Source organism: Myxocyprinus asiaticus, chromosome 14 (assembly GCF_019703515.2).
Source record: "Myxocyprinus asiaticus isolate MX2 ecotype Aquarium Trade chromosome 14, UBuf_Myxa_2, whole genome shotgun sequence".
Classification (NCBI taxonomy): domain Eukaryota; kingdom Metazoa; phylum Chordata; class Actinopteri; order Cypriniformes; family Catostomidae; genus Myxocyprinus; species Myxocyprinus asiaticus.
The window spans coordinates 416,081-438,580 of record NC_059357.1 but is presented as its reverse complement, the minus strand read 5'-3'; the positions used below and the strand labels follow the sequence as shown (position 1 = coordinate 438,580).

The following is a 22,500-nucleotide window of genomic DNA, read 5'->3' as shown; positions in this document are numbered from 1 at the left end:
TCAGTGTGCTGTTGTTTACCAGTCCACATTCCTACTTGACTGCTGAATACAAGTGTATCAGGTGACAGATGCCAGCATCATTATTTTACTTTTAAACAGAGATTGACAGATTTATTACTAAAATCAGTTGATTTTAGCAATCCTTGATGCATTATATGCCAGTAATGTATCTATCTCGGCCTGTTTTCAGAGTTTATCTGTGCAGTATTCTATATTTATTACTTTTGGATGGACAGAAATTCTGATTATAAAGTATAAACATGTTTTAAGCTCATTTCCTCAGTGTTGATCACTCATCCGTGGAGACTGCTGCTCTATTATTTTAACAAGTTTTCACTTTGTTGCATGCTGGTCTAATATTGTGATTTAATCCATTTCAGATTTACCCACCTTTAACCTCGTGTGACCCAGTGTACACATGCGTGGATGTTGTATTGCATGCAAAAGCTGTAAAATGTGTCTTTCAGAGGCTTTATATGGAGTTAGGATGAAAATAAGGTGCATTTCAAACTGTTCTGAGACCAGTGCAGACAGACAGCACACTGGAGGTTAAGTCATTCACTAAATAGGGAGCAAGGGAGCATCCTATAGCTCTCTATGCAGTTAAGTGCATTCACTCCTAAAATCAGATCAAAAGTTCAGTTTCAGGCTGCAGATGATGTTTGGATCACTCAACATGTTTGACAGACATGTGACAATGATAATCAGTACATAGATTCAGAATTTATAATGTATCATTTTATTTTAACATGATTGACAGTGATTGGATGATGCTGGACATTACTTTGAATCAGAATTAATTATGATAATGTCTGATGTAATGTCTGTAACGTCTCAGAAACATGAATAATCAACACTCCTGGAACATAATAAACTATTTGATTAAATAAATCGGACTTTCTACAGCGTACTGTTATTTAAAATTTCACAACTTAGTCCCGCTGTCCACATATGAGGACATACATTTTTAGGAAAACTATTTGCTCTAAAATATATATAAATATATATATATTGTATGTTTTGCTTGTTTATGAGGTGCTACTAGTTACAAACTAAAAAAGGAAATGGAAAATGCACACAGCAGTGACCACAAAGAGGCGGTTCATTAAGAATGTGGCTCTATTGGACAGCAAATTAAAAGTTTAGCCAAACATAACTGAGTGTATTTACAAAATAATATCAAAACATGTTTCATTGTGAATATCCATTCACACTGACAACGACTTGATCATTGGAGGATGCCAAATCAATGTGTTGTTGTTTACAAGTACACATTCCTACTTGACTGATGAATACAGGTGTATCAGGTGACAGATTACATGATCTTCACTGTCCGAACTCCAATTGGTTGTCACTGCATTGTGGAGCTGCTCATTTGCATAAGCTCTTCTCAGCTCGGTTTCTGTTGCTTAAATTGTCTGAAATCACAAGTTCTCATTGAAAATGACTCACTTGTTGCCAGTGTGAACACCCCTTGAATGTCTGAGAGAGGGTAGAAAATCATCATGAAAAACTAAATTATGACGTAAGAAACCCTGACTAGTATTATAAGTGGACTTCTGAGAAATAAAGTGAAATGTAGGATAAGAACCCTTTAATAATGTCTGTGAGTTTCCTGCCACATCTGTGCAAGCATGAATTATTCTGTTTGTAATAACATCATGATTGCTTGTTTCTAAGAGTTCTGAAATGAACTTATCTATCACATGGAACAAATATGTGTTTAAAATCAACAGGAAATACTCCATTTACCATGCTTCTGGTATTATTGTACTTGATTAATGTAAAATGTAAAAAGTCCAGCCCTACCTTCTTTCTTGTTAAATATCCTGTTGAACTCAGAAAATACATCAGATTATGAATGTAAAATGAGTTTCATGTTGACCCTGTAAAGCCTGACATAAGAAAGAATTGTCAGAAAATTCTATTTTTTTTTTTTAGTACCATTAGACAATCTATAAAAATAAATCGTTAAAAACAAAACTTTTTTTTAAATGTTTTTTTATTTTATTTTATGTATCATATCTGATCCATTAGGCTTTAAAGGTCATTATCCTCTTGATGCCCAGCAATTCATTTTTGTGGAGGACATTTATTATTTGGGTCATTCTGTCAACTCAATCAAAGGTCCCCAGCTCAAATTTGTTTCTGGTGAAAGAAATACATAAATGAAGATGGAAGCCAAAATATTAAATGCCATGGATGAATATTTACTGAGTAATCCACTATTGTGTAGAAGGGGATCAAAATGGCTATTTTCACCTATGATTTTGGAGCAAAACCACAGATCAAAAAAATAACCTTAGAAAGATGGCAGCATCATTATTTTACTTTTAAACAGAGATTGACAGATCTGTTATTAAAATCAGTTGATTTTAGCAATCCTTGATGCATTATATGCCAATGGTGTAGTTCAAAAATGGGAAAAAGCACTTTTTGTGTTCTGATACTAAATATAACAAGTATCAGCTTTATAAAAAGTGATCCACATTTGATTTTCGACCATTGAAAATGTGTAAAATGTAACAATTTGCACATGGAGCCACATTGAGATCCCCATCTCTCTGGGACTGAATCATATAGGGCCTTATAAATAAAGATAACAAAAGAAAAGTTTGTTCTGAACCAGAATCTAAAAGGATATTAAGATATCTTTAATACTTCTGGAGTTACAGGCATGCCAACTTTGGAAAAAGGACAAAAAAGTGCTTTTTCCCATTTTTGAACTGTCATCATTGGCATATAATGCAACAAGGATTGCTAAAGTCAACTGATTTAAGTAAGAGACCTACTAATCTCTTTGTTTTATGGACCAAAAACTATATTGAGATTTAAAAAAGGGAAACTGTAAAACTTTTTTCACTGGGTCTCAGGAACTTTCAGAGGTGGTTTTTCAATAAAATAATATACTAAATTTTAACCAAGCACAAGCTTATATTCAGCAAATACTCATTTTATCAGTAACAATATAATCATTACTGTCACTTTTACTTTATTAAAATAAGCTGTCATTTATGCCAACATAAGAGTCACTTTTCATTTTAAATAGATCGATATAAACATTGAAACCACTTTTTTTCACAAATAACCACTAGATGGTGCCATAAACATGTGAAATTTACATATCATAGGTTGTTTGTCTCATCAGCTTAAACAGAGAGTGAAACAGGAGCCGTCAAACGTTGTGTATCATATTTGATACACAGGGAGTTATAGGGGTAATATACTGTGACATTTATTCATGTCAGTCACTCACATTGTTCTCTGACCACGCCCCCTGGACACACACCCTAACTGTACTATCAAATGTTTTATTACTAAATATGAAATAAATATATAGTCCTCCATCCACATTTAATTACGAATACGTCCTGTTTCTATGGTAACCGCACCTGCAGCCACACATTGCTGGAGAAGGATTTGCGCATACCTGAAAACCAGGTAACCAATTCTCTCTCTGTTTCACGCCCTCCTCCACCCCAAACCCCCATTAAACCCTCTGAAACCCTGTATCAGCTTCCTTTAGATGTTCCTCCAACACAATTGGGGTAACTGGACTCTGGCGGAGGCAGTCGGTGCAGATATGAATTGAGTGACTACACAATGGGGCATTCATCTGCCCTCTCTCTCCCTCTCTCTCTTTCTCGGCCCATTCTTCCCCAGCTGCAGTGGAATCCTGTCCAACTTTTGCCCCCCCACACACACACAACTGCCACCCGTCCACCAGCAGAAAGAGAGAAACACAAAAGCAGGATTCATCGCAGCCCATGGATCGAGCGCGAGCTATTTAAGCGTTACGCAGCTGCATCGATTTATTAAAAGATGGGTGGAGAGACAGAGGGGGGTCAGTAGGGGTCACAGACCCCAGATGATTTTATTAACCCTCTGAAGATGATGACATGTTAATGAGCTTTAATCATAAATATTCAGCAGAGTGTAGGAGAATGTACAGAATGAAAGAACTGTTGGGAAAAAAGAGGAAATGTTGAATTAAACTTCATTACTTGCTCTGATTTAATAGTGTGAAGCTCTACATTGACTGTATTTAACAAATGCCTGTTATGAACAAATAAACATCATGATCCTTCATTTACAGTGACCCAAAAGGTATTGGACACTTCAGTCACATTTAAAAACATCTGAATGTCATTGAATTCTATAACACAATATTAAAGCAAGTGTCATTTATTTTAAAACAGATAGCGCAAGACACATTGCAAGCAAAAACTCTGATGAAAATACATTTGTTTGGGTTGAAATGACAAAACAACAGATATAGTGCTGAAAATGGAGACATGCGGTTTTGTCTCATGACAACTCGTAATAATAGTATGAAATGGCGAAATCATAAGAAATCCTACAAGTTGGCCAATACAAAACCGTACAACTTTTACTCCCATAGAGAAAATTTACAAACAACTAATTTTCCTAAGTTTAACTCCTAACCCAAACCTAAACCTAACCATAAAGTCTAAATCCTTACTCAAACCCAACATTGGGTAAGTTACTCAAAAAAGATACATATTCTTTGAAATTGTAATCAAATTACACTACTGATTACTTAAGTGAAAAAGGAATCACATTACTTTTTCAATCCGGGTGGCGGAGGACGAATCTCAGTTGCCTCCGTGTCTGAGACCGTCAATCCGCACATCTTATCACGTGACTTGTTGAGTGCGTTACCACGGAGACATAGTGCGTGTGGAGGCTTCACACTATTCTCCGCTGCATCCATGCACAACTCACCACGCGCCCCACTGAGAGCGAGAACCACATTATAGCGACCACGAGGAGGTTACCCCATGTGACTCTACCCTCCCTAGCAACCGGGCCAATTGGTTGCTTAGGAAGCCTGACTGAAGTCACTCAGCACATCCTGGATTCAAACTCACGACTGCAGGGGTGGTAGCCAGCGTCAATACTCGCTGAGATACCCAGAACCCTCCAAGGAATCACATTACTAAATATAGCAGCAAGCAGCAATTACAGGGCCAAGCACACCAATGGCATGTACGGAAGTGTCAATAGACATCAGTGATTATGACTTTAAGAAAATCAGCATAAAAAAAGATAGAATTGCTAAAATTCAAATGTAATTAATTCTAAATTTTGACCAATAGGTGGCGCAGTCACTAAATTTACATGGTGAGGTCAGGGTGTGGTCATTAAGACATGCACACAAAGTTTCATGAAAATACTGCAAAGTGTTGCAGAGATTCGGCCTCAGATGCTTTTTGGTGACTTGCCATCAAATATGTTGGTTAAGACATTTTATCATAACTTTTGACTACAAGGTGGCACTGTCCCCAAACGTCATAGGTCCCCTCAGGGCATAGTGCTGATGATGCATACCGAGTTTCGTAATGGTACGTCAATGCTTTTGACCAATACAGCATTTTATGTCAAAATTTAAAATGGCCGACACACAAACTGGCTGACATAGAAAAATTCATTCACCTCGTTATGATTTTTCATAATTTTAGGCCAAACAATTCAAAAGTTACAAGCAAAAATAGCCATTTTTTCCTATCTCCTGACCACTAGGTGGTGCTGTGTCCAAACAATGCAGGTACCCTCAAGTCATGATGTAATTGCGAAGATACAGCCTCACGTCCATTTTGGCATGCTTGCCATCAAATTCGTTGATGCGGTAAAGAGAATGGTTTGGTCTATCATCATGAATTCCTTAACTTTTTGTCATGAGTGTCTCTAGATGATACATGCAAAATTTAGTGCAAATCGGACATACGCCTAGGAGGAGTTCAAAAAAGAAGGTTTCTAGTCAGGCATTTGTGTCATTTACAGTTCAGCGTGTCCTCTATCAGTGTGCCAAATTTCAGCATTTTCCTACTTACGGTTCTATGAGCTGCCATAGACTTCAATGGCAGAAGAAGAATAATAAGAAAAAGAACGCTAACAGATACAATAAGGTCTTCACACCTTCGGATTTGGCCCCTAATTACTTTGTCACTTTCTAAAGCATTTTTTACAGGAAAGTTATTGTTCTTCTGCTCAACGAATTCAAAATAATGTCTATATTTCCTCCTCGTCCATTGTAACATGTACTTCAGCTGTCATAGAAACGCAAAAAGATGTACTGTACATATGAACATAATTCATATTTATTAATAATTAATCTTGTTTTAGAAATATGTGTAATCCATGCACTTAAAAGTAATGAAAGTCTGTAACTGGACTCTGGATTACAAGAATTTAAAATGCAATGCGTTACACTACTATATGATGAAAAAGTAATTTGATTACATTTATTAATTACTTTGTAATCAGTTACACCCAGTGCTGCGTAAAATGACCAACCTAGTCTTATAAAATGAACGTTACTATAACTACATTTTTGCAAACCGAGTTTTACGTGCTGCTTTCTACGTTTTGCTGCAGTTTTCTGGTGAAATGAACACTAGAGGCGTTTCAAAAACAAGCGTTTTATTCACTTTCACATAAATCACAACTACAACAGCTGATAATGACTTGAAAAACACATATTTTTCACTCTATTACTTACACACTGCTATGTTATTATATCAAAACACTTTTACTCTAACTCATTATTTGAAAAATGACACATTTTAACGCTTGTATTACAGACACACCTACATTTACACACTGATTCCAACATGGTTAACTTCAGTATTGGACTTCAGACTCAGAGAATGAGCCTCGAACACAGCCAAGGATGCTCAAAACGAAAGTGAAAGTAAAGCGAAAGTGCCATAGAAGCAACACGAAATGACATGGTTGCTTCAGGAAATGTGATTTTCATGTCGAATTTCCTTTAAAACACTATTGGTTAGGTTTAGGTTCAAGTTTTAAGTTATGGAGGTACGTTTTACTCATTGCAACCTCCATCTAGTATTCACCTTAAAAACTTTGTCTGATTACAACATCATTTCACTCACTATTGGCGCCCCCTGCTGGACATTTCAATGGGGAACTGCAGCCAAATGTGTAATGAAGCATCATTTTCATGAGATAAAGCTAATATTTACCCCTCGTCCTCGTCCATGGGTTTTTGAATGATACGAGTGACATAAATGATTCATTTGTATGGCATAAATAAATATGGAACGAGTTAACACATTTGTACACAGACGTTTCCTTTCTAAAAATAGTGTTGGATAGGAGGCAAGCTAAAATGTGATGCCTGTATTGTGTCGATTTTAAATTCTGTTTGTTGATTGGTTGGTCTGACAGTTGTACCACATCTTACGATTTCGACATCTCATATGAATTATTATGAGTTGTTTGTGAGTGTGTTGCTAGTGAATGGGCTGAACTCCACCTGTGTGAACTTCATACATCCACTAAAAATCACCACAACACCAGCTCATTGTCACTGAGCAGAAATCAGTCGGAAAAGTAAATGTTAGTTCTGAGAAAATCTCCAGCCGCATTTAAGACACTATCTAATGCAGTGACATTCACACATTTTAAGTATGACTAAAGTGAACAAATACTTTTTGTACACACACACACACACACACACACACACTAGAGCTCTTTGTAAAAATGTTCCCACAACTGGAGTCTCTCGGCACAGGTGCACACAGAGAGAATTTTATGCTCAAACGCACCTAAAGACACATTTAATTAAGAACACGTCCTTCCTATCAGCCTTCTGATGTGATTAATAACCAGTGTTGGGTGTAATCTGATTACAAAATCATTAATTACTGTAATCTAATTACTTTAAGTTAAAAAAATAGTGTAATGCATTACATTTTAAATTCTTATAATCAGATTAGTTACTGACTGCCAATAAAGTTAATTACTTTTAAGTGCATTATTTGGGTTAAACATTTCTGAAATAATATTTATGCAGAATACATTTAAAATATGTGTTTTGTGCATATACGTCTGTTTGCATTTCTGTGACAGTTGAAGAGTCATTCTAAGGGGCTCACACTCTTAGAAATAAAGGTTCTTTGAGGTTCTATATAGAACCCTAAGGGTTCTTTACTCAGCTCCAAAGAACCATTTATGCAAAAAAGTTTATATTTACAAAGATTTACAAAAAGAATCCTTTTTGCATATAAACTTTTTAGTTCTCATATCTATTAAATTATATTATCATAATAAAACAAAATCTAATTTTAAAAACTAAACAAAAAACAAATGTTACGATTTCATGTTGGGAACCCCTAAAAGGTTCTATATAGACCCTTTTCACTTGGCTCAAAGAACCTTTTAGGGTTCTTTTGATGGAACCCTTAAAAAGTAGAACCTTTTAGGGGTTCCAAATATAAAGTGATCGATAGAACCCTTTTGGGTTCTATAAGGAACCTTTTCCAGTGTGTGAAATATAAGCATTATTTTGAAGTCGTTGGGCAGAAAAACAAAAAATTTCTGTGAAAAGTTCATAAGAAAGTAACCTAAAAGTAAAATAATTACTAATGTGATAACTTTTCAGATGAAGTCATCAGTAGTTTCATTACAATTTAGAGAAGTAATTAGTTATGTGCAGCAGATTCCTTTTTTGGAAGCTTACCCAACACTGCTAACTAAGAAATATATCAATATAAATGTTTAAATAAAAAAATCCAATCCATTCAAACACACTCATATAACCGATTGAAAAGAGTTTTAATAACGTTTGGAATGTCACAAATAGTGAAATCATTTAGTCATATTAAGGGCTGTAACTAAATAAATAAATATGTCATGAACAATATCAAAAAATATTGGCTGAACTTGGTTCAGTCGTGGACAGTGTTTCCACATGTTTGAAATTAGTTTTTGTTAACTTAAAATTACGATGCAATCTCAACACAATCACTTTGTGTAGAAAGAACCTAGTTGAATTGAGTACTACAGAGTGAAATACAGAAGATTAAGTAAAAAGAGACTAGTTCAGTAAATATCTGTTTTCTGTCATGTATTTGAGTCATTCCTCAAGCGTATCAGAGTTTATAAGTATCTCAGTCTGAAGTTGTGTTCAGGTGACACTCGCTGGAGCGTATAGTTCTCATAAACTGAGGATTTTCAGGTAAAAACGAGGCTCCGCCCACAGGAACTCAATTCTGCAGAATTTTTAATGAGTTTCAACTCGTTTACAGAGAAAAACAAGCTGATTCCATGAGATCATTCCATCAGCGTCTGACCTTTCCTGCAGATCACTTTATCCACATGCAGGAATTCCCCCAGGAATTTTCTCCAGCAATACTAAATGGACAAAAGGGCAACCTTTCGTTCTCAGAGGAAAAATGATAAATACTCCACCCACCCTCACTCACTGGCTCTCTCTTTCATTCGGTCTACTTCCTGTCATGCCAGAAACTTTGTAGTCCAACTGCACACATGCAGACTCAATGAAATCAGGTGTGTGTGTGTGTGTCTGTGTGTGTGTGTGTGAGTGTGTGAGTGTGTGAGTGTGTGTGTGTGAGAGTGTCTGTGTGTGTGTGAGAAAGAGAGAGATAGAGAGAGAGGGAGTGCGTATTAAAGTGAGCTAAATCAGACAAAACTGATTGGGAAAACTTTGGGAACATTTAGGAACGTCCTCAACTGGAGAAATCAATCATAAAAATGCAATACGTTTTTTTAGGGGTATAGTGTTAGGGTTTGGGTTATGCATTATAATTAGTTTTTTTTTTAAAAATAACAGAAGTCTATTATATTTCCCCTTTAGAAAGCCAATTAAATGTGTATGAGGGAGTTTGTGTGTGCACGTTTCAAGGTAAGAGATTGGACTGTCATAAGACATGCATGTCCCATATTCACATTGACCGCGTGACCTCTGCACTCACGAGGATCTTTTACTGACACTGCAACAAACATCTCCAATGGCAACAAGCAGCATCACCACTGTCACATGCTGTATGACTGCACACAGACACAGACACAAACACACACACACACACACTTACACACACACTGACACAGAAACACACAAACACACACACAAACACACACACACATACACACAAACACACAAACACACACACAAACACACACACACATACACAGACACACACACACACATACACATACACAGACATACAGACACACACACACAGACACACTCACACACTAATTATATAATTAACTGAATAAATGCATTCTATATGCTTTAGTTTGGTGTGTAAATCAGCTTCAGTTTCTGTTGATTCTGTACAGACGAAGAGCAAAGAATAATACATGATTAATAAACACAATCTGTTCATGAACAAACTGGATTTAATTGCGCACACACACAAAAAAAGTTTCCATGATGAAATTGTAATATTTACTAAATCATATTTTGGCTTGTATAATGATGTTAAATATTCATATCACACTCGCGCTCATGAATTTATTAATAAGAATTGATATTATTAGCTAATATTAAATATAAACGCGATGTGTCGCACTAATAAGGCGCAAGTGTTTACTCAATATCTTGCTTAAAAATTACATGTATTTTTTCTCTCTGGATGAAAACATAAAATGCAAAAATTGTTGTCTATTGCATGAAACAAATTTAATTTAATGTAACTTTAAAAAGTATCCCAAATAAAACCTTTAATTACGTTAAAAGAGAGTTCCAATAATACACGCAAAAAGAATTCAATGCAAATAAAACAATCTTCTCAAAACTACAACTACTACTAATGAAAGTAATAATGATCATAATTATCATTGTTCTTATATCATAATAATTATTATTATAATAAGCTAATAATAGCTTAATAATGACTTCTTCAATATTCTGAAATTATAATGCAAACAGGATAATTCTGGACGTAAAGAATTACATTTATTCGATCAACATAATTTAAAAAAAATTCAAAATACAAGAATTGTAATTACTTATGAATTGATTATTAATTACAGTCAAGGTAATGACACATTAGGCGCAGCTGTACGTGTAGAAAGTTTTTATTTCAGCTTATTTCGATATAAATACATTTTAAGATGTAGTGAATTCAACGATTTAATTACGAATAACAGCACTAAAATTATTATTATTTTCTGCTATATACACTACTATTATAATCGATTAGATTAGAATCATTTTTATTGCATTATTCATAATTCAAACAGATAGCAGATCAATTCTATTGTATAAAACAGATCGAAGTTAACGCAAATAAATGACCAGAAATCGTAAAAGATTGAACAACAGTGAACATCAAAAATTACAAACCACCAATTTTCATCAACCACAATAACAGAGAAGCAAAACAACACAATAAACGCACTAACTGACTTCTTTGCCAGTTTAAGACAAATGAAAATGTTAATTCAATAGAAAATGCCAGACATATATAACTTTTAAAAATATGCCTTCCTGTCTGCAGTTTGTACATGTTTATGTTTTCAATTCATGGAGGCAAAGTGACATACAGCCATACATACATATATATATATATTAAATGTCACTTTGTCCCAGCTGTGGTCTCCTCACTTCCCTGCGCGCCATTCCCAACTTCCCCAAGAGCAACAGGGAATAAACTCACATCAAAGTGTCGCGCAGGCCGCAGATCCGTGAGACACGTATATATCCATATAGAACTGAGACTCTGCATGTGTTTTTCCTCTATATGTGTACGTTTGCAGGGACACGGAGAAAAAGACGCTCTAAAGAGAGACACACGTCTTTTCTCTTTTCTTTTCTTTTCTTTTTTTTATATACACAGAACTGCTTTTTGTTCCACATTTTTTCATTTAAGAGGGTAATGGAAGGGGGGTGCTCGTTTGATCACATGATTACAATTCACCTGAGATAAAACAAAGGACGCAAAGAAAGGAGCTGAAACAGAGAGATGCTCTCATGGTCAGGATCCCCTTATCACAGTCAACATTCATGGATAATGAAAAAGCCAATGATTTTTGGCTGGGGTGGGGGGTGTCCCGAAATGGCAATACAAGAGGTTATTGTTGCCCAGAACAGCGTGAGTGTTTGTATGCGTTTGGCCCTCTCCTCTCGTCTTTCTGTCTTTCTGCAAACGCTGTTTAAACGCGTTAAATGTGCTCTGTGTGTGTTTATGTGACGGGGCGCTGATGCAATTAAACAACTAACACACAGAACAAGACATGATGCTACAGCAGTTCCCGCGCTGCGCGTGCTGGAGCGGGAGGCCTGTTCGCGCTAAATCCCGACAATACAATAAACGACAAAATCACGTCCAAATAGGCGTCATGTTTTTAATTAAGCCTACTTACTGAACGTTCTCAGTAACACACATATTTTGGGAACTTTTAATTTCATGGAATTTTCAGGGGGGAAAGTATATGGATATTCAGCACAACCCAAAAACCGCATCTGGCGCGAAAGTAAGAATGAAAAGCTTATAGCGCCCAGCAGGTGCGCAAAATCCTGGAGATGCTCGGCGGGGTTAAAGGCCCCGATGCCCCGCACAACCTCTAATTACCCTACGGCACAACCAGTCCAACAACGGACAGTGTGATCGGAAATAGTTCAAAGAATGCCCGGGAACCGTGCGACACTGATGAGTAACCAACATGTATGGCTTTTTCAAAACCAATAATGTGTCTACTAAAATAAAAGAATAATAATAATAAAACCGATATAAAGTAGCATAATCGCAGTGTACCATTATTAACGCGACGAAGTTAAAAATGAGGCTGCAATACTTTCTGGCAAAGTTCCACACTTACATTGAAATACAAAACGCGGGTATTTTCGGTCTCACATTATTTTGAGTTATTCTTCAAATACGGCTGATAACTTTCATTTCTTGAGATAAAACTAAGAAAAAACGTTGTGCTCAAGATCTTCTGGGCCTGTATAGCTGTGTTATTGCTTTTCTTAAAGAATAACATCTTCTTTTAAAATGTTTGAAGCACATTTCATTTATTTGGTTTACGATCTAATATGTAAATTACAGTTTTCCTTTTTAAGTGATAAAACATTTGCACTGACTCTTTAATCTCAGACATTGCTAAATCAAAATGACCAAATCTGAATTAGATCAAGAATATGACCCATTAATTATACGGAAAAATGAATATATGTATTTAAATGTTTAAATCACCAATAAAGGTTTAATTACACTCTGAGAAGCCAAATATTACTGGCGCTGATTTGCAGCAGAAATCGCCGCCCTCTGTTAGGAGACTTCAGCTCACAATCAGCAGCCAATCAGAGAGGGCCCCGATGGGCCTCTGCTCCTTTAAGAGATTTTTTCCATGAAATGATTTTTTTTTTCTTGCTCTTCACACAACGAGGCTCTTTAAGCCCCGGCGCGCGACACAGAGCAGGCATTCAGAGCGCGAGCGAGGGGGCTGGAACTGACGGACTCTCGCGCTGGGCGGGCGACCTGCTTTCAGTGCAGTAAGAGCTTGACATTATTACCTCTCTCTCTCTCTAACACTAACACTGTGTGGGGATATACCACATTACAATGACTCAGAAAAACTGAAATTATTTTTATAATATACACTGCATTTGCAATTTATTGTTTATTAACACTTCTTGTTTTTAAAGTTTGAATGGGGTTTCTGTTCGGTCTTCTGCAGTAGTTTGAGGTTTGGTAACACGATTATGCGAATTTTATTTAATAAACATTGGATTTAGGGAGCACTTTAAAAGTGTAAACTAACGTGGTACTGGCATATTCTTTGAGCTTTGGGAAACGAAACACTTTCAAACTAATTTGGTGTTATGAGATTAAAGTTGTTAAATTCGAAAGAATGTGTAAATCAGAGACGTGTTGGGTTAATCAGTCTTGATGGGGAAATGTAATTAAGTCAATAATGTGCTCAATGTAACTATTTGGAATATATACGCTTCGATGGAAACGCTACAATTAAGACAAAATTCAGCCCGATAAACTACAAATTTGAATATTTTTATAGGCTTTGAACTGACTTTGATAAATGATTGTTTCCTATATTTAGAGACAAAAATGTTATCTGCGGATATGTGAGTTAATATTAGAGTTTCCCATCAAAGTTGGTCTGAAAGCCATAAGATTAGTGTAAACTACTCATAGGACTAGCAAGAAAATATCAAACTTTTCCTTCCGCACAACCAAATTCAAGCCGTTTCTCGTCCCGTTGTATTTTGATGAAAACACACAAAAATCGTCCAAGTACGATGATTTTTGTAGATTACCACAAAGCTAATCCACATCTAGTAGAAGTCTATATTTGATCTGGTTAAATCTAAGCATGCGCATTTGTCCAAATGTGTGGTAGAAGCCTACTTATATGAGGTTCGTCATTTAGTAAAACTGTGTTACAGCATGAGTGAATTAGGGGCAAATGATTGCCAAACCAGGCGTTATGATCCGCCCTACTGTATGTGAACTGGCGCAAATCTTTTCAACAATTGGCTTAAATAATGAACCCCAAAGAGGGACTAAATAAACTTTGAAAACACTAAATTAGAAGTGGCGCATACACAAACATGAGCGACATTAAAGAGGTGTGAGAGGTTGAAATCAATTAACAGTAAGTTCACTGACTTCCGCACCATGTTCGCGCCAAACAGTCGCTGAATGGAAAATCGCGCGAACACTAGGCGCTCTGTTCAGAGGTATTCCTGAATAAAATTTACTAATACCACGTGTTACTAAAAAACAATTACAAAATGTAATCAGAGGTGCTATATAAAACTGTAGACCTACAAAGTTACTTTAAAGGTAATCGCTTGTTAACTCAAACATTCAGATATAAATGTATAATGATTCTAATAAATGTCTATAATAAAATGAATCCATTATCACACAGGTTCTAAGTTCTACAATCATCTCTATCGTGTAAAGTCACCTGTGCTTGGTCTTAATTAAAACTGGTGTCTTATTGTTCCTGTGTTCAGTTGAGATTCGATCCGATCTGACAGCAGTAATTAAAGTGTTCCGCTTTGGCAGATGGGTCGCATTTCTAGCTCTTTCTCTGACTGTGGGAGAAAAGTGTGTTTTTAACTTATCTTCAGTAGTTAGAGCCAGTCAACCACACCGGACACTTGTTGAAATAAATACCCCTATTGAATTTGTGATATTGGTCTGATATTGGTCTCAATGGTGGTTGTACAGTGTCTTCAGGAACATGCTGCTATGAGTTCCTATATTCTTCTTCTGGGTTCTGAGTCGTCGCTTGTGCTTTCACCAACAAACACTGTGTAATTCAGCCGCACATGGTCCGACCACAGCAGCGCCGCTCCGTGTTTATCCAGCAGCGGGTCGGAATGAAGCCGTTATTATTCCAGCACTTTCTCTCCCGGGAGCTTGAACAAACCGCCAACCCTTCAACAGTAGCTTGTTAGCAGGAGTGAACCCTAAAATAACACACACACTGAGGCGAACTGACGCCACCGTATGATTGCAACCCTGGCCTGGAAAAAAAAGATGAATTCTAAATCAAGTCAAAGCCTCAGTGTGTTTGTAGCAGTTAAACAGGGTTATCTTGTTCATGAGGCGTTTAAGTGCTGGTTTATGAACGGCAATGTGGTCCGGTCATATTTGGACATGCGAAACTTCTTTCTTTAAAAAACTTTTGTTCGATAGTAATATCACTGGACAGAGAACACTCTACAGAAACATTATGCTGTAAATGTAATCCAGACCACTTAATAATAATCTCATGACCTTTTTGTAAATTGTTTTGCAGGTTTTTGTGCAGTAGACTTCCATCCTGAAGAAGACAGCGGATGCGCGGGAAACGCGCGGATGGATTCATTCTGACCGAACCGAACGTGTGTGAAGAGAAAGTTGTTAAAGTTTCACAGGAGGACATACAGATAACACGTTTTACAGAGAGGGAAAAAGCATTTTAGAGAAATAAAAAAAATAATTTTAACAACAGAGGCTTTGAGAGAAACTAGACCCAACGACACCTGTGACCAGCGAGCGAGAGGAGAGATGTCGGCGGAGGAGCACAGTCTGTCAGAGGTGGAAATGAGTCCCGGGGTGTCGGAGGACGGTCACTCTATGTCCCCCGGACACTCTTCGGGCGCGCCCGGCGGGGTGGAATCCCCTCTGCCCGGCCAGCCGTCCCAAATGTCTGGCGTCGGCGAGGAGGCGGCGGGAATCTCCGGAGGCATCACGGTGAAGTCAGACGAAGAAGACGACCGTTTTCCCATCGGCATACGAGAGGCGGTCAGTCAGGTGTTGAACGGTTATGACTGGACGCTCGTGCCCATGCCCGTGCGCGTGAACTCTGGCAGTAAGAGCAAACCGCACGTCAAGCGTCCGATGAACGCGTTCATGGTGTGGGCGCAGGCCGCGCGCAGGAAACTGGCGGATCAATATCCGCACCTGCACAACGCCGAGCTCAGTAAAACTCTTGGCAAGCTCTGGAGGTGAGAACAGAGGACCTAATCTTCTGTTTTACCAAAATAACCCTTATAAAAATTATTGTGGCTCTACAGTGTTACATTTATGGTCTTAGATGGTAATACCACGGTACTTTATAATCATATACCATAGTATTTACATGGGACTAGGATAAGGGTTAAGTACTCCAAGGTATTTCAAATAATACCATGATATTACCATGGCACCATGTCCAACATCATGGTAAAAACAGATTCAAAAGAATGAAATTTAGCCTACCATCTGTTCATTCTCACCACTTTTCCCTGACGTGAACCACTCAAGAAACAGCAACCAAGAATTCATTACTGTAATTGTATTCATGCCCCAGTTTAATGGATCTCCTTGGGTCCATAGAGAGTTCTGCTCTGGAAGCAGTTGTTTTTGATGACTATACCTCACATTAACACTGAGAATAACTGAACACTGGTCTCAGAACAGCGATGTTAGTGGGCCGTTCAGGAGGGTTGTTGACACGGCTCCTGGCTTTGAGTTTCTCAGGGGCTTTAGCTTGGAATCATCATTCCTTCAACAAGCCAGATTAGAGAGACAAATCCCTTCAGGAGCTGCACTGGAAAAGAACACGCCCACCAGCGGTATTCCGTAAACAGCACCATAAACCTGAGCTAGAATGCCAATTACAGCCATTACTGAGTATATTTGTCTAAAATAGTTTATTTTCATGAGGGAGTGAGTTTATGCTTCTGGATTTAGAATATAGAGACACAGCAGAGAAGGTGTTAAACTCTCTGAAATGTGTGTGAATTACACTCATAGTCTCTAAATGAAAGTGTTTCACTCCACAAAAGACGGAATAACAGGTGGAGAATCAAACGATAGGGTTTAGGGTTCATATACCAGCTGGAATATCACAACACAAACTGATCATCTGCTCAGGCTAAACAGTCACAGAAGAAATCTGAGACGGTCTCATTATTTAGCAGTTCAATAATATGTAGAACAGATGCCATTTAACTCATATATTAATCATTCATTAGGGTAAGACTGATGATGACATCATAATTATAAAGAGAGATTTAAACAAACCTTAATTATTAAAACTTGACCAGATATTTTTGTACCTTTACCTTGTTGAGTGTCTCATAGATTCAAATATGTTGGTCTTCTACAATTGTAGAAGAAAAATGCCCTTTTATTATCTTTTTTAGAAGTTACAACGTGCAGGAAATCAGCTGTTTTATATGTGTTTCAGGCTGTTAAACGAGACGGATAAGAGGCCATTTATCGAGGAAGCCGAGCGGTTGAGAAAACAGCATAAGAAAGATTATCCTGAGTATAAATACCAGCCGCGTCGACGCAAGAACGGCAAACCAGGATCCAACTCTGAGGGCGACAGCCACTCTGAGGGCGAGGTCAGTCACAGCCAATCACATTACAAGAGTCTGCACCTGGAGGTGGCACACGGTGGGGCAGCAGGATCACCGCTGGGTGACGGGCACCACCCTCACGCTACAGGTGAGATAAAGATACAACTGCTTACACCAATTTCTAACAATTACGTACTGTAGCTGTGGCGACATTTTTTGTGAAAATGACAGTACGTGGTTTATTACATGTTTTGCGGCAGTTTCGAGGTGAAATATCCACTGTGTGGCACTAAAAGCGAGTTAAATGTTCTTCCAAACAGATGAGGTTTTTAGGTTAATGCTGTTTAAATCAACTAAACTGACCTCCCTACCCTAAACCTTAAACCTAAACCAATAATGTCAGAAAAAGCAAATGTAACCTGAAAGAACCACATCATTTTGTGGTGCTTCTATGACACTTTGGGCTCACGTGTGGACTTGCGTGCTCTTCAGGACTCATACTCCAGTCCTTTACATCACAAGTGCAATGCTCTATCAGTCGAGCTACCGCACAATTTGATCACACTCGAACAAGCTTGTAAATGTAGTTAATTATATAATGCAAATGTTAAAATGAATCATGCACTATAGTAAGTGTTTAGATGTCATAAGATGGCATTGTGTGAGGAACAGGGTGAAAAGTTTTTTGTTGTCTGCCACTTTGTTGTAGTGCTTCTAGTGTTCATTTCACCAAGAAACTGCCATAAAATGTAAAATGAGCCACGTTAAAATGATATTGTAAAAATGTATCTATAGTAACATGATTCTATGAGACCACGGTGGTTTCTATAATGATATGGACCTGTATGTGTTTGTTTATTCAGGTCAGAGTCATAGCCCCCCAACGCCACCTACCACCCCAAAGACGGAACTGCAGGGTGGTAAATCTGCAGAAGGGAAGCGTGAGGGTGGGGCCGGGGGCTCTAGGGGCGGTTTGGGGGTGGGAGCGGACGGAAGCTCCTCCTCTGCGTCTGGCAGTGGTAAACCGCACATTGACTTCGGTAACGTAGACATTGGCGAGATCAGCCATGACGTAATGGCCAACATGGAGCCGTTTGACGTCAACGAGTTTGACCAGTACCTGCCACCCAACGGGCATCCGGGTGTGGCAGCGACATCAAGCGGTGCAGGCGCAGGATCCTCGGCTTCCCCGTATGCATACGGCATCTCGACAGCCCTGGCGGCCACAAGTGGGCACTCCAACGCCTGGCTGTCCAAGCAGCAGCTGCCGTCCCAGCAGCACTTGAGCTCAGATGGCGTAAAAACGCAGATCAAGAGCGAATCACATTTCTCCACTGAGGTGGCAGCCGCGGCGAGTGGGTCGCACGTCACCTACACGCCTCTCAGCCTGCCGCACTACAGCTCCGCCTTTCCCCCACTGGCATCCCGTGCGCAGTTCGCCGATTTCCCCGATCATCAGCCATCTGGCTCCTACTACGCCCACTCCAGCCAAACCTCCGGGCTCTACTCCGCCTTCTCTTACATGGGCCCGTCCCAGAGGCCCCTGTACACTGCCATCCCAGATCCCGGCTCCGTGCCGCAGTCACACAGCCCGACGCACTGGGAGCAGCCTGTATACACCACCCTGTCTCGACCATGACACACACACACACAGGTTATATAAGGTTTCACTCTCATTTAATATCCAGTAGCTGAATGGTACAAACTACAGTGTGTATGAAAATCATGAAAAACTCTCACCTGCACCACAATCTACACAGACAGAAATCTGAGAGAAACTTTCGGAAGGGTGTGTGGATATCTGCAGGGAAAATATTCTCACAAAATGTGCGTCTCAGGCTGATAAAATCATCACAACCTGTCACACAGATTTCACAGAGATCTGCTCAGATTCCTTAAATGCCTCTCCATAGATGGCAGAAATTTGACACCAATGGCTTTTAATGATATATATATGTATATATAACCAAAGTTCTGAGACCAAAACATTAAAACAAGAAAAATAAAACAAAGAGTTTCTGGTCTGGCAGGTACACAAATACTGAACATCACACACTTTACCCAACACCCATGTAAACAAAAATATACACAAGCACACACCTGATGATATTACCTGAACATCCATGTGTTTTTTATTTGTATGAATGAATAATCTCTTTTTATTAACCAAAATAAGGCCATATTGTTTTTATCAGAAAAATAATGAGTGTTTTCATTGTTGTAATCTTTTCTATTGATGTTAATGATGTTTTTGTTGCCATAACTACACTGAAAAGTCTTCACCACTGTCTAGTGTTTGTTAATGACATTTGTATTTTATGACTTTCAGCGTGTGTGTAAATATAAATGATCTTTACAGTTTTACTCCACACACAGATCCTACAGAAAGATGGGACTAGATTAACGGTACATTCCCGTCATGTCGGAATTCCCGTAATTACGAGTCACAGATATAAAAAAAAGAACCATATATTGTCGTTTTATTACAGATACCTGGTGGGATTTCTTAATTCTTTTATATTTTGTAAGAGAATACGGAGGTGAATTAATGTCGCTTAATGATTATGTATTTTCCTGTCATCAATAACAAAAGCCGCACGGATTTATTTCGCGGTAAAACTCTTCAGATCGATCGATTCAACGGGATGAATGAGCTCAGATTACTGTCGAACATTATCAGCACACTCCAAAAATATCTTTTTAAGATTTACACATTTAACTTTCATAAAAATATTCCGTCAAATTGAATGACATAATCTTTAACAAAGTTCAATTCAGTAAAACTTTAATTTTGTTAAAGATTATTCAATATAATGTGATTGAATTTTGTTATAAAATTAAAATACCTAAATCTCAAAAATAGGCCTCTATATAAATATATATGAAGCTGCTCTTAATATTTTCACTCCCATATTGAGAATGTTATATTCATTTGAAATAGTGCTGTTTTGTTCATTTTAGTTTATTTTCTGGACATATTTTCAGTATTTATCGATCAAAGTTATTTTCTGCATCAGCGCATATTTCTGTTTAAAAATCGCGGTATTATTTCCCACTTTTGGTACTTTAGACTTATTTTTCCCTCGTTATTAGTATTATTAAAAATAAACAAAAACTCGAGTTTTAGAGCCTATATCTTACAGTAGGCCATTTTTGTTATATATTACAAAATATTATTTATAATTGTTGTTTTGTTCGTTTTTTATCAGTAGCGTTTTATTCTGATATTGGAAACTTTTGTTGTGTAATGTTGTGGTGGGTAAAAGTGTTGTTGTTTTTGTTTATCAGTGTAAATAGAAGAGCAGTGACTAACTTCCCTCACTATAAATAAAGCTGCAGTCCATACAAACTCGTTCTTATTAAGAAAAGTCACCATTTCTCCACACACATCTGAAATATGAATATTTATATGATGTGCTCCACCAGGTTTTCTGTCAAATGAACATTCAGTGAATCAGTAACTGTTTGGAACAGCATACTAATACTGTTTGTGCATGTGTGTGAGTTTCTGTATGCACTCAAACATGCAGATGTGTTTTTATGGTGTAGTACAGCTTCTAGCTTCACTCATGATTGGCTGAAATCAGTATCATGACACTGCACATCTCGAAGGCTTCTGCATGAATTCTGTGCTTGTGTATGAATGCTGCCCTGCATATCTGCATGTGTGTGTGTGTGTGTGTGTGTATGTGTGTGTGTTGAGAGTTCAGGCTGATTTCTAATTCCCCTGATTTAATCATCTGTGTGATACTTTGCTTAAACAAAGAGACTCATTCAGCTCTGAGCAAGGGGAGGAAGGGGGTCTCTGGCCTGCAGTTTTACTGGGATACAAAGAGACACTCTCACTCTCTCTCTCTCACACACACACACACACACACTCTCTCACACACTCATACAAACACAACATATGCTCACACACAGACACAACACACACTCACTCACTCACACAGACTCACACACAAACACACAGACACACACACACAACACACTCACAAACACACAAACACAACACACTCTCACACACAGACACACACACAGACACAACACACACACAGACACAACACACACTCACAGAGACACAGACACAGACACAACACACACACAATCACAACACACTCACAGAGACACAGACACACACAAACACAACACACTCACAAACACACACTCACACACACACAACACACAGACACACACACACTCTCTCACACACTCATACAAACACAACACATGCTCACACACAGACACAACACACACTCACTCACTCACACAGACTCACACACAAACACACAGACACACACACACAACACACTCACAAACACACACTCTCACAAACACAACACACTCTCACACACAGACACACACACAACACACACTCACACAGACACACACAGACACAACACACTCACAGAGACACAGACACACACAAACACAACACACTCACAAACACACACTCACACACACACACAACACACAGACACACACACACACAAACTCACACACAGACACAACACACACACAATCACAACACACACTCACATAGACACAGACACACACAAACACAACACACTCACAAACACACACTCACACACACACACAACAAACAGACACAAACTCACACACAGACACAACACACACACAATCACAACACACACTCACATAGACACAGACACACACAAACACAACACACTCACAAACACACTCACACACAGACAGAACACACACTCACTCACTCACACAGACTCACACACAAACACACAGACACACACACACACAACACACACTCACACACAACAAACACTCACACACACACAAATACAACACACACTCACACAAACTCACACACAGACACACACAACCACAACACACACTTACACAGACACACACACACAGACACACTC

The 22,500-nt window shown here is 38.2% G+C and overlaps 1 protein-coding gene and 1 long non-coding RNA gene across 2 annotated transcripts in view; one reads left to right on the top strand and one right to left on the bottom strand.

Annotated features, from left to right (window-relative positions):
- Positions 1–11,552, bottom strand: part of LOC127451308 (uncharacterized) — a 31,691-nt gene extending 20,139 nt beyond the window's left edge. Inside the window, exon 1 of the long non-coding RNA XR_007899083.1 lies at positions 11,454–11,552. This is a non-coding gene — a long non-coding RNA (uncharacterized LOC127451308). The remainder of the gene's footprint in view (positions 1–11,453) is intronic.
- Positions 11,553–13,181: 1,629 nt separating this feature from the next.
- LOC127451279 (transcription factor Sox-10-like) lies at positions 13,182–20,942 on the top strand. Its single transcript, XM_051715845.1, has 4 exons — positions 13,182–13,291; positions 15,571–16,261; positions 17,488–17,750; positions 18,466–20,942. The coding sequence occupies exons 2-4, from the start codon at positions 15,822–15,824 to the stop codon at positions 19,239–19,241; spliced, it is 1,479 nt and encodes a 492-aa protein (XP_051571805.1). The 5' UTR covers positions 13,182–13,291; positions 15,571–15,821; the 3' UTR covers positions 19,242–20,942.
- Positions 20,943–22,500: the final 1,558 nt, after the last annotated feature.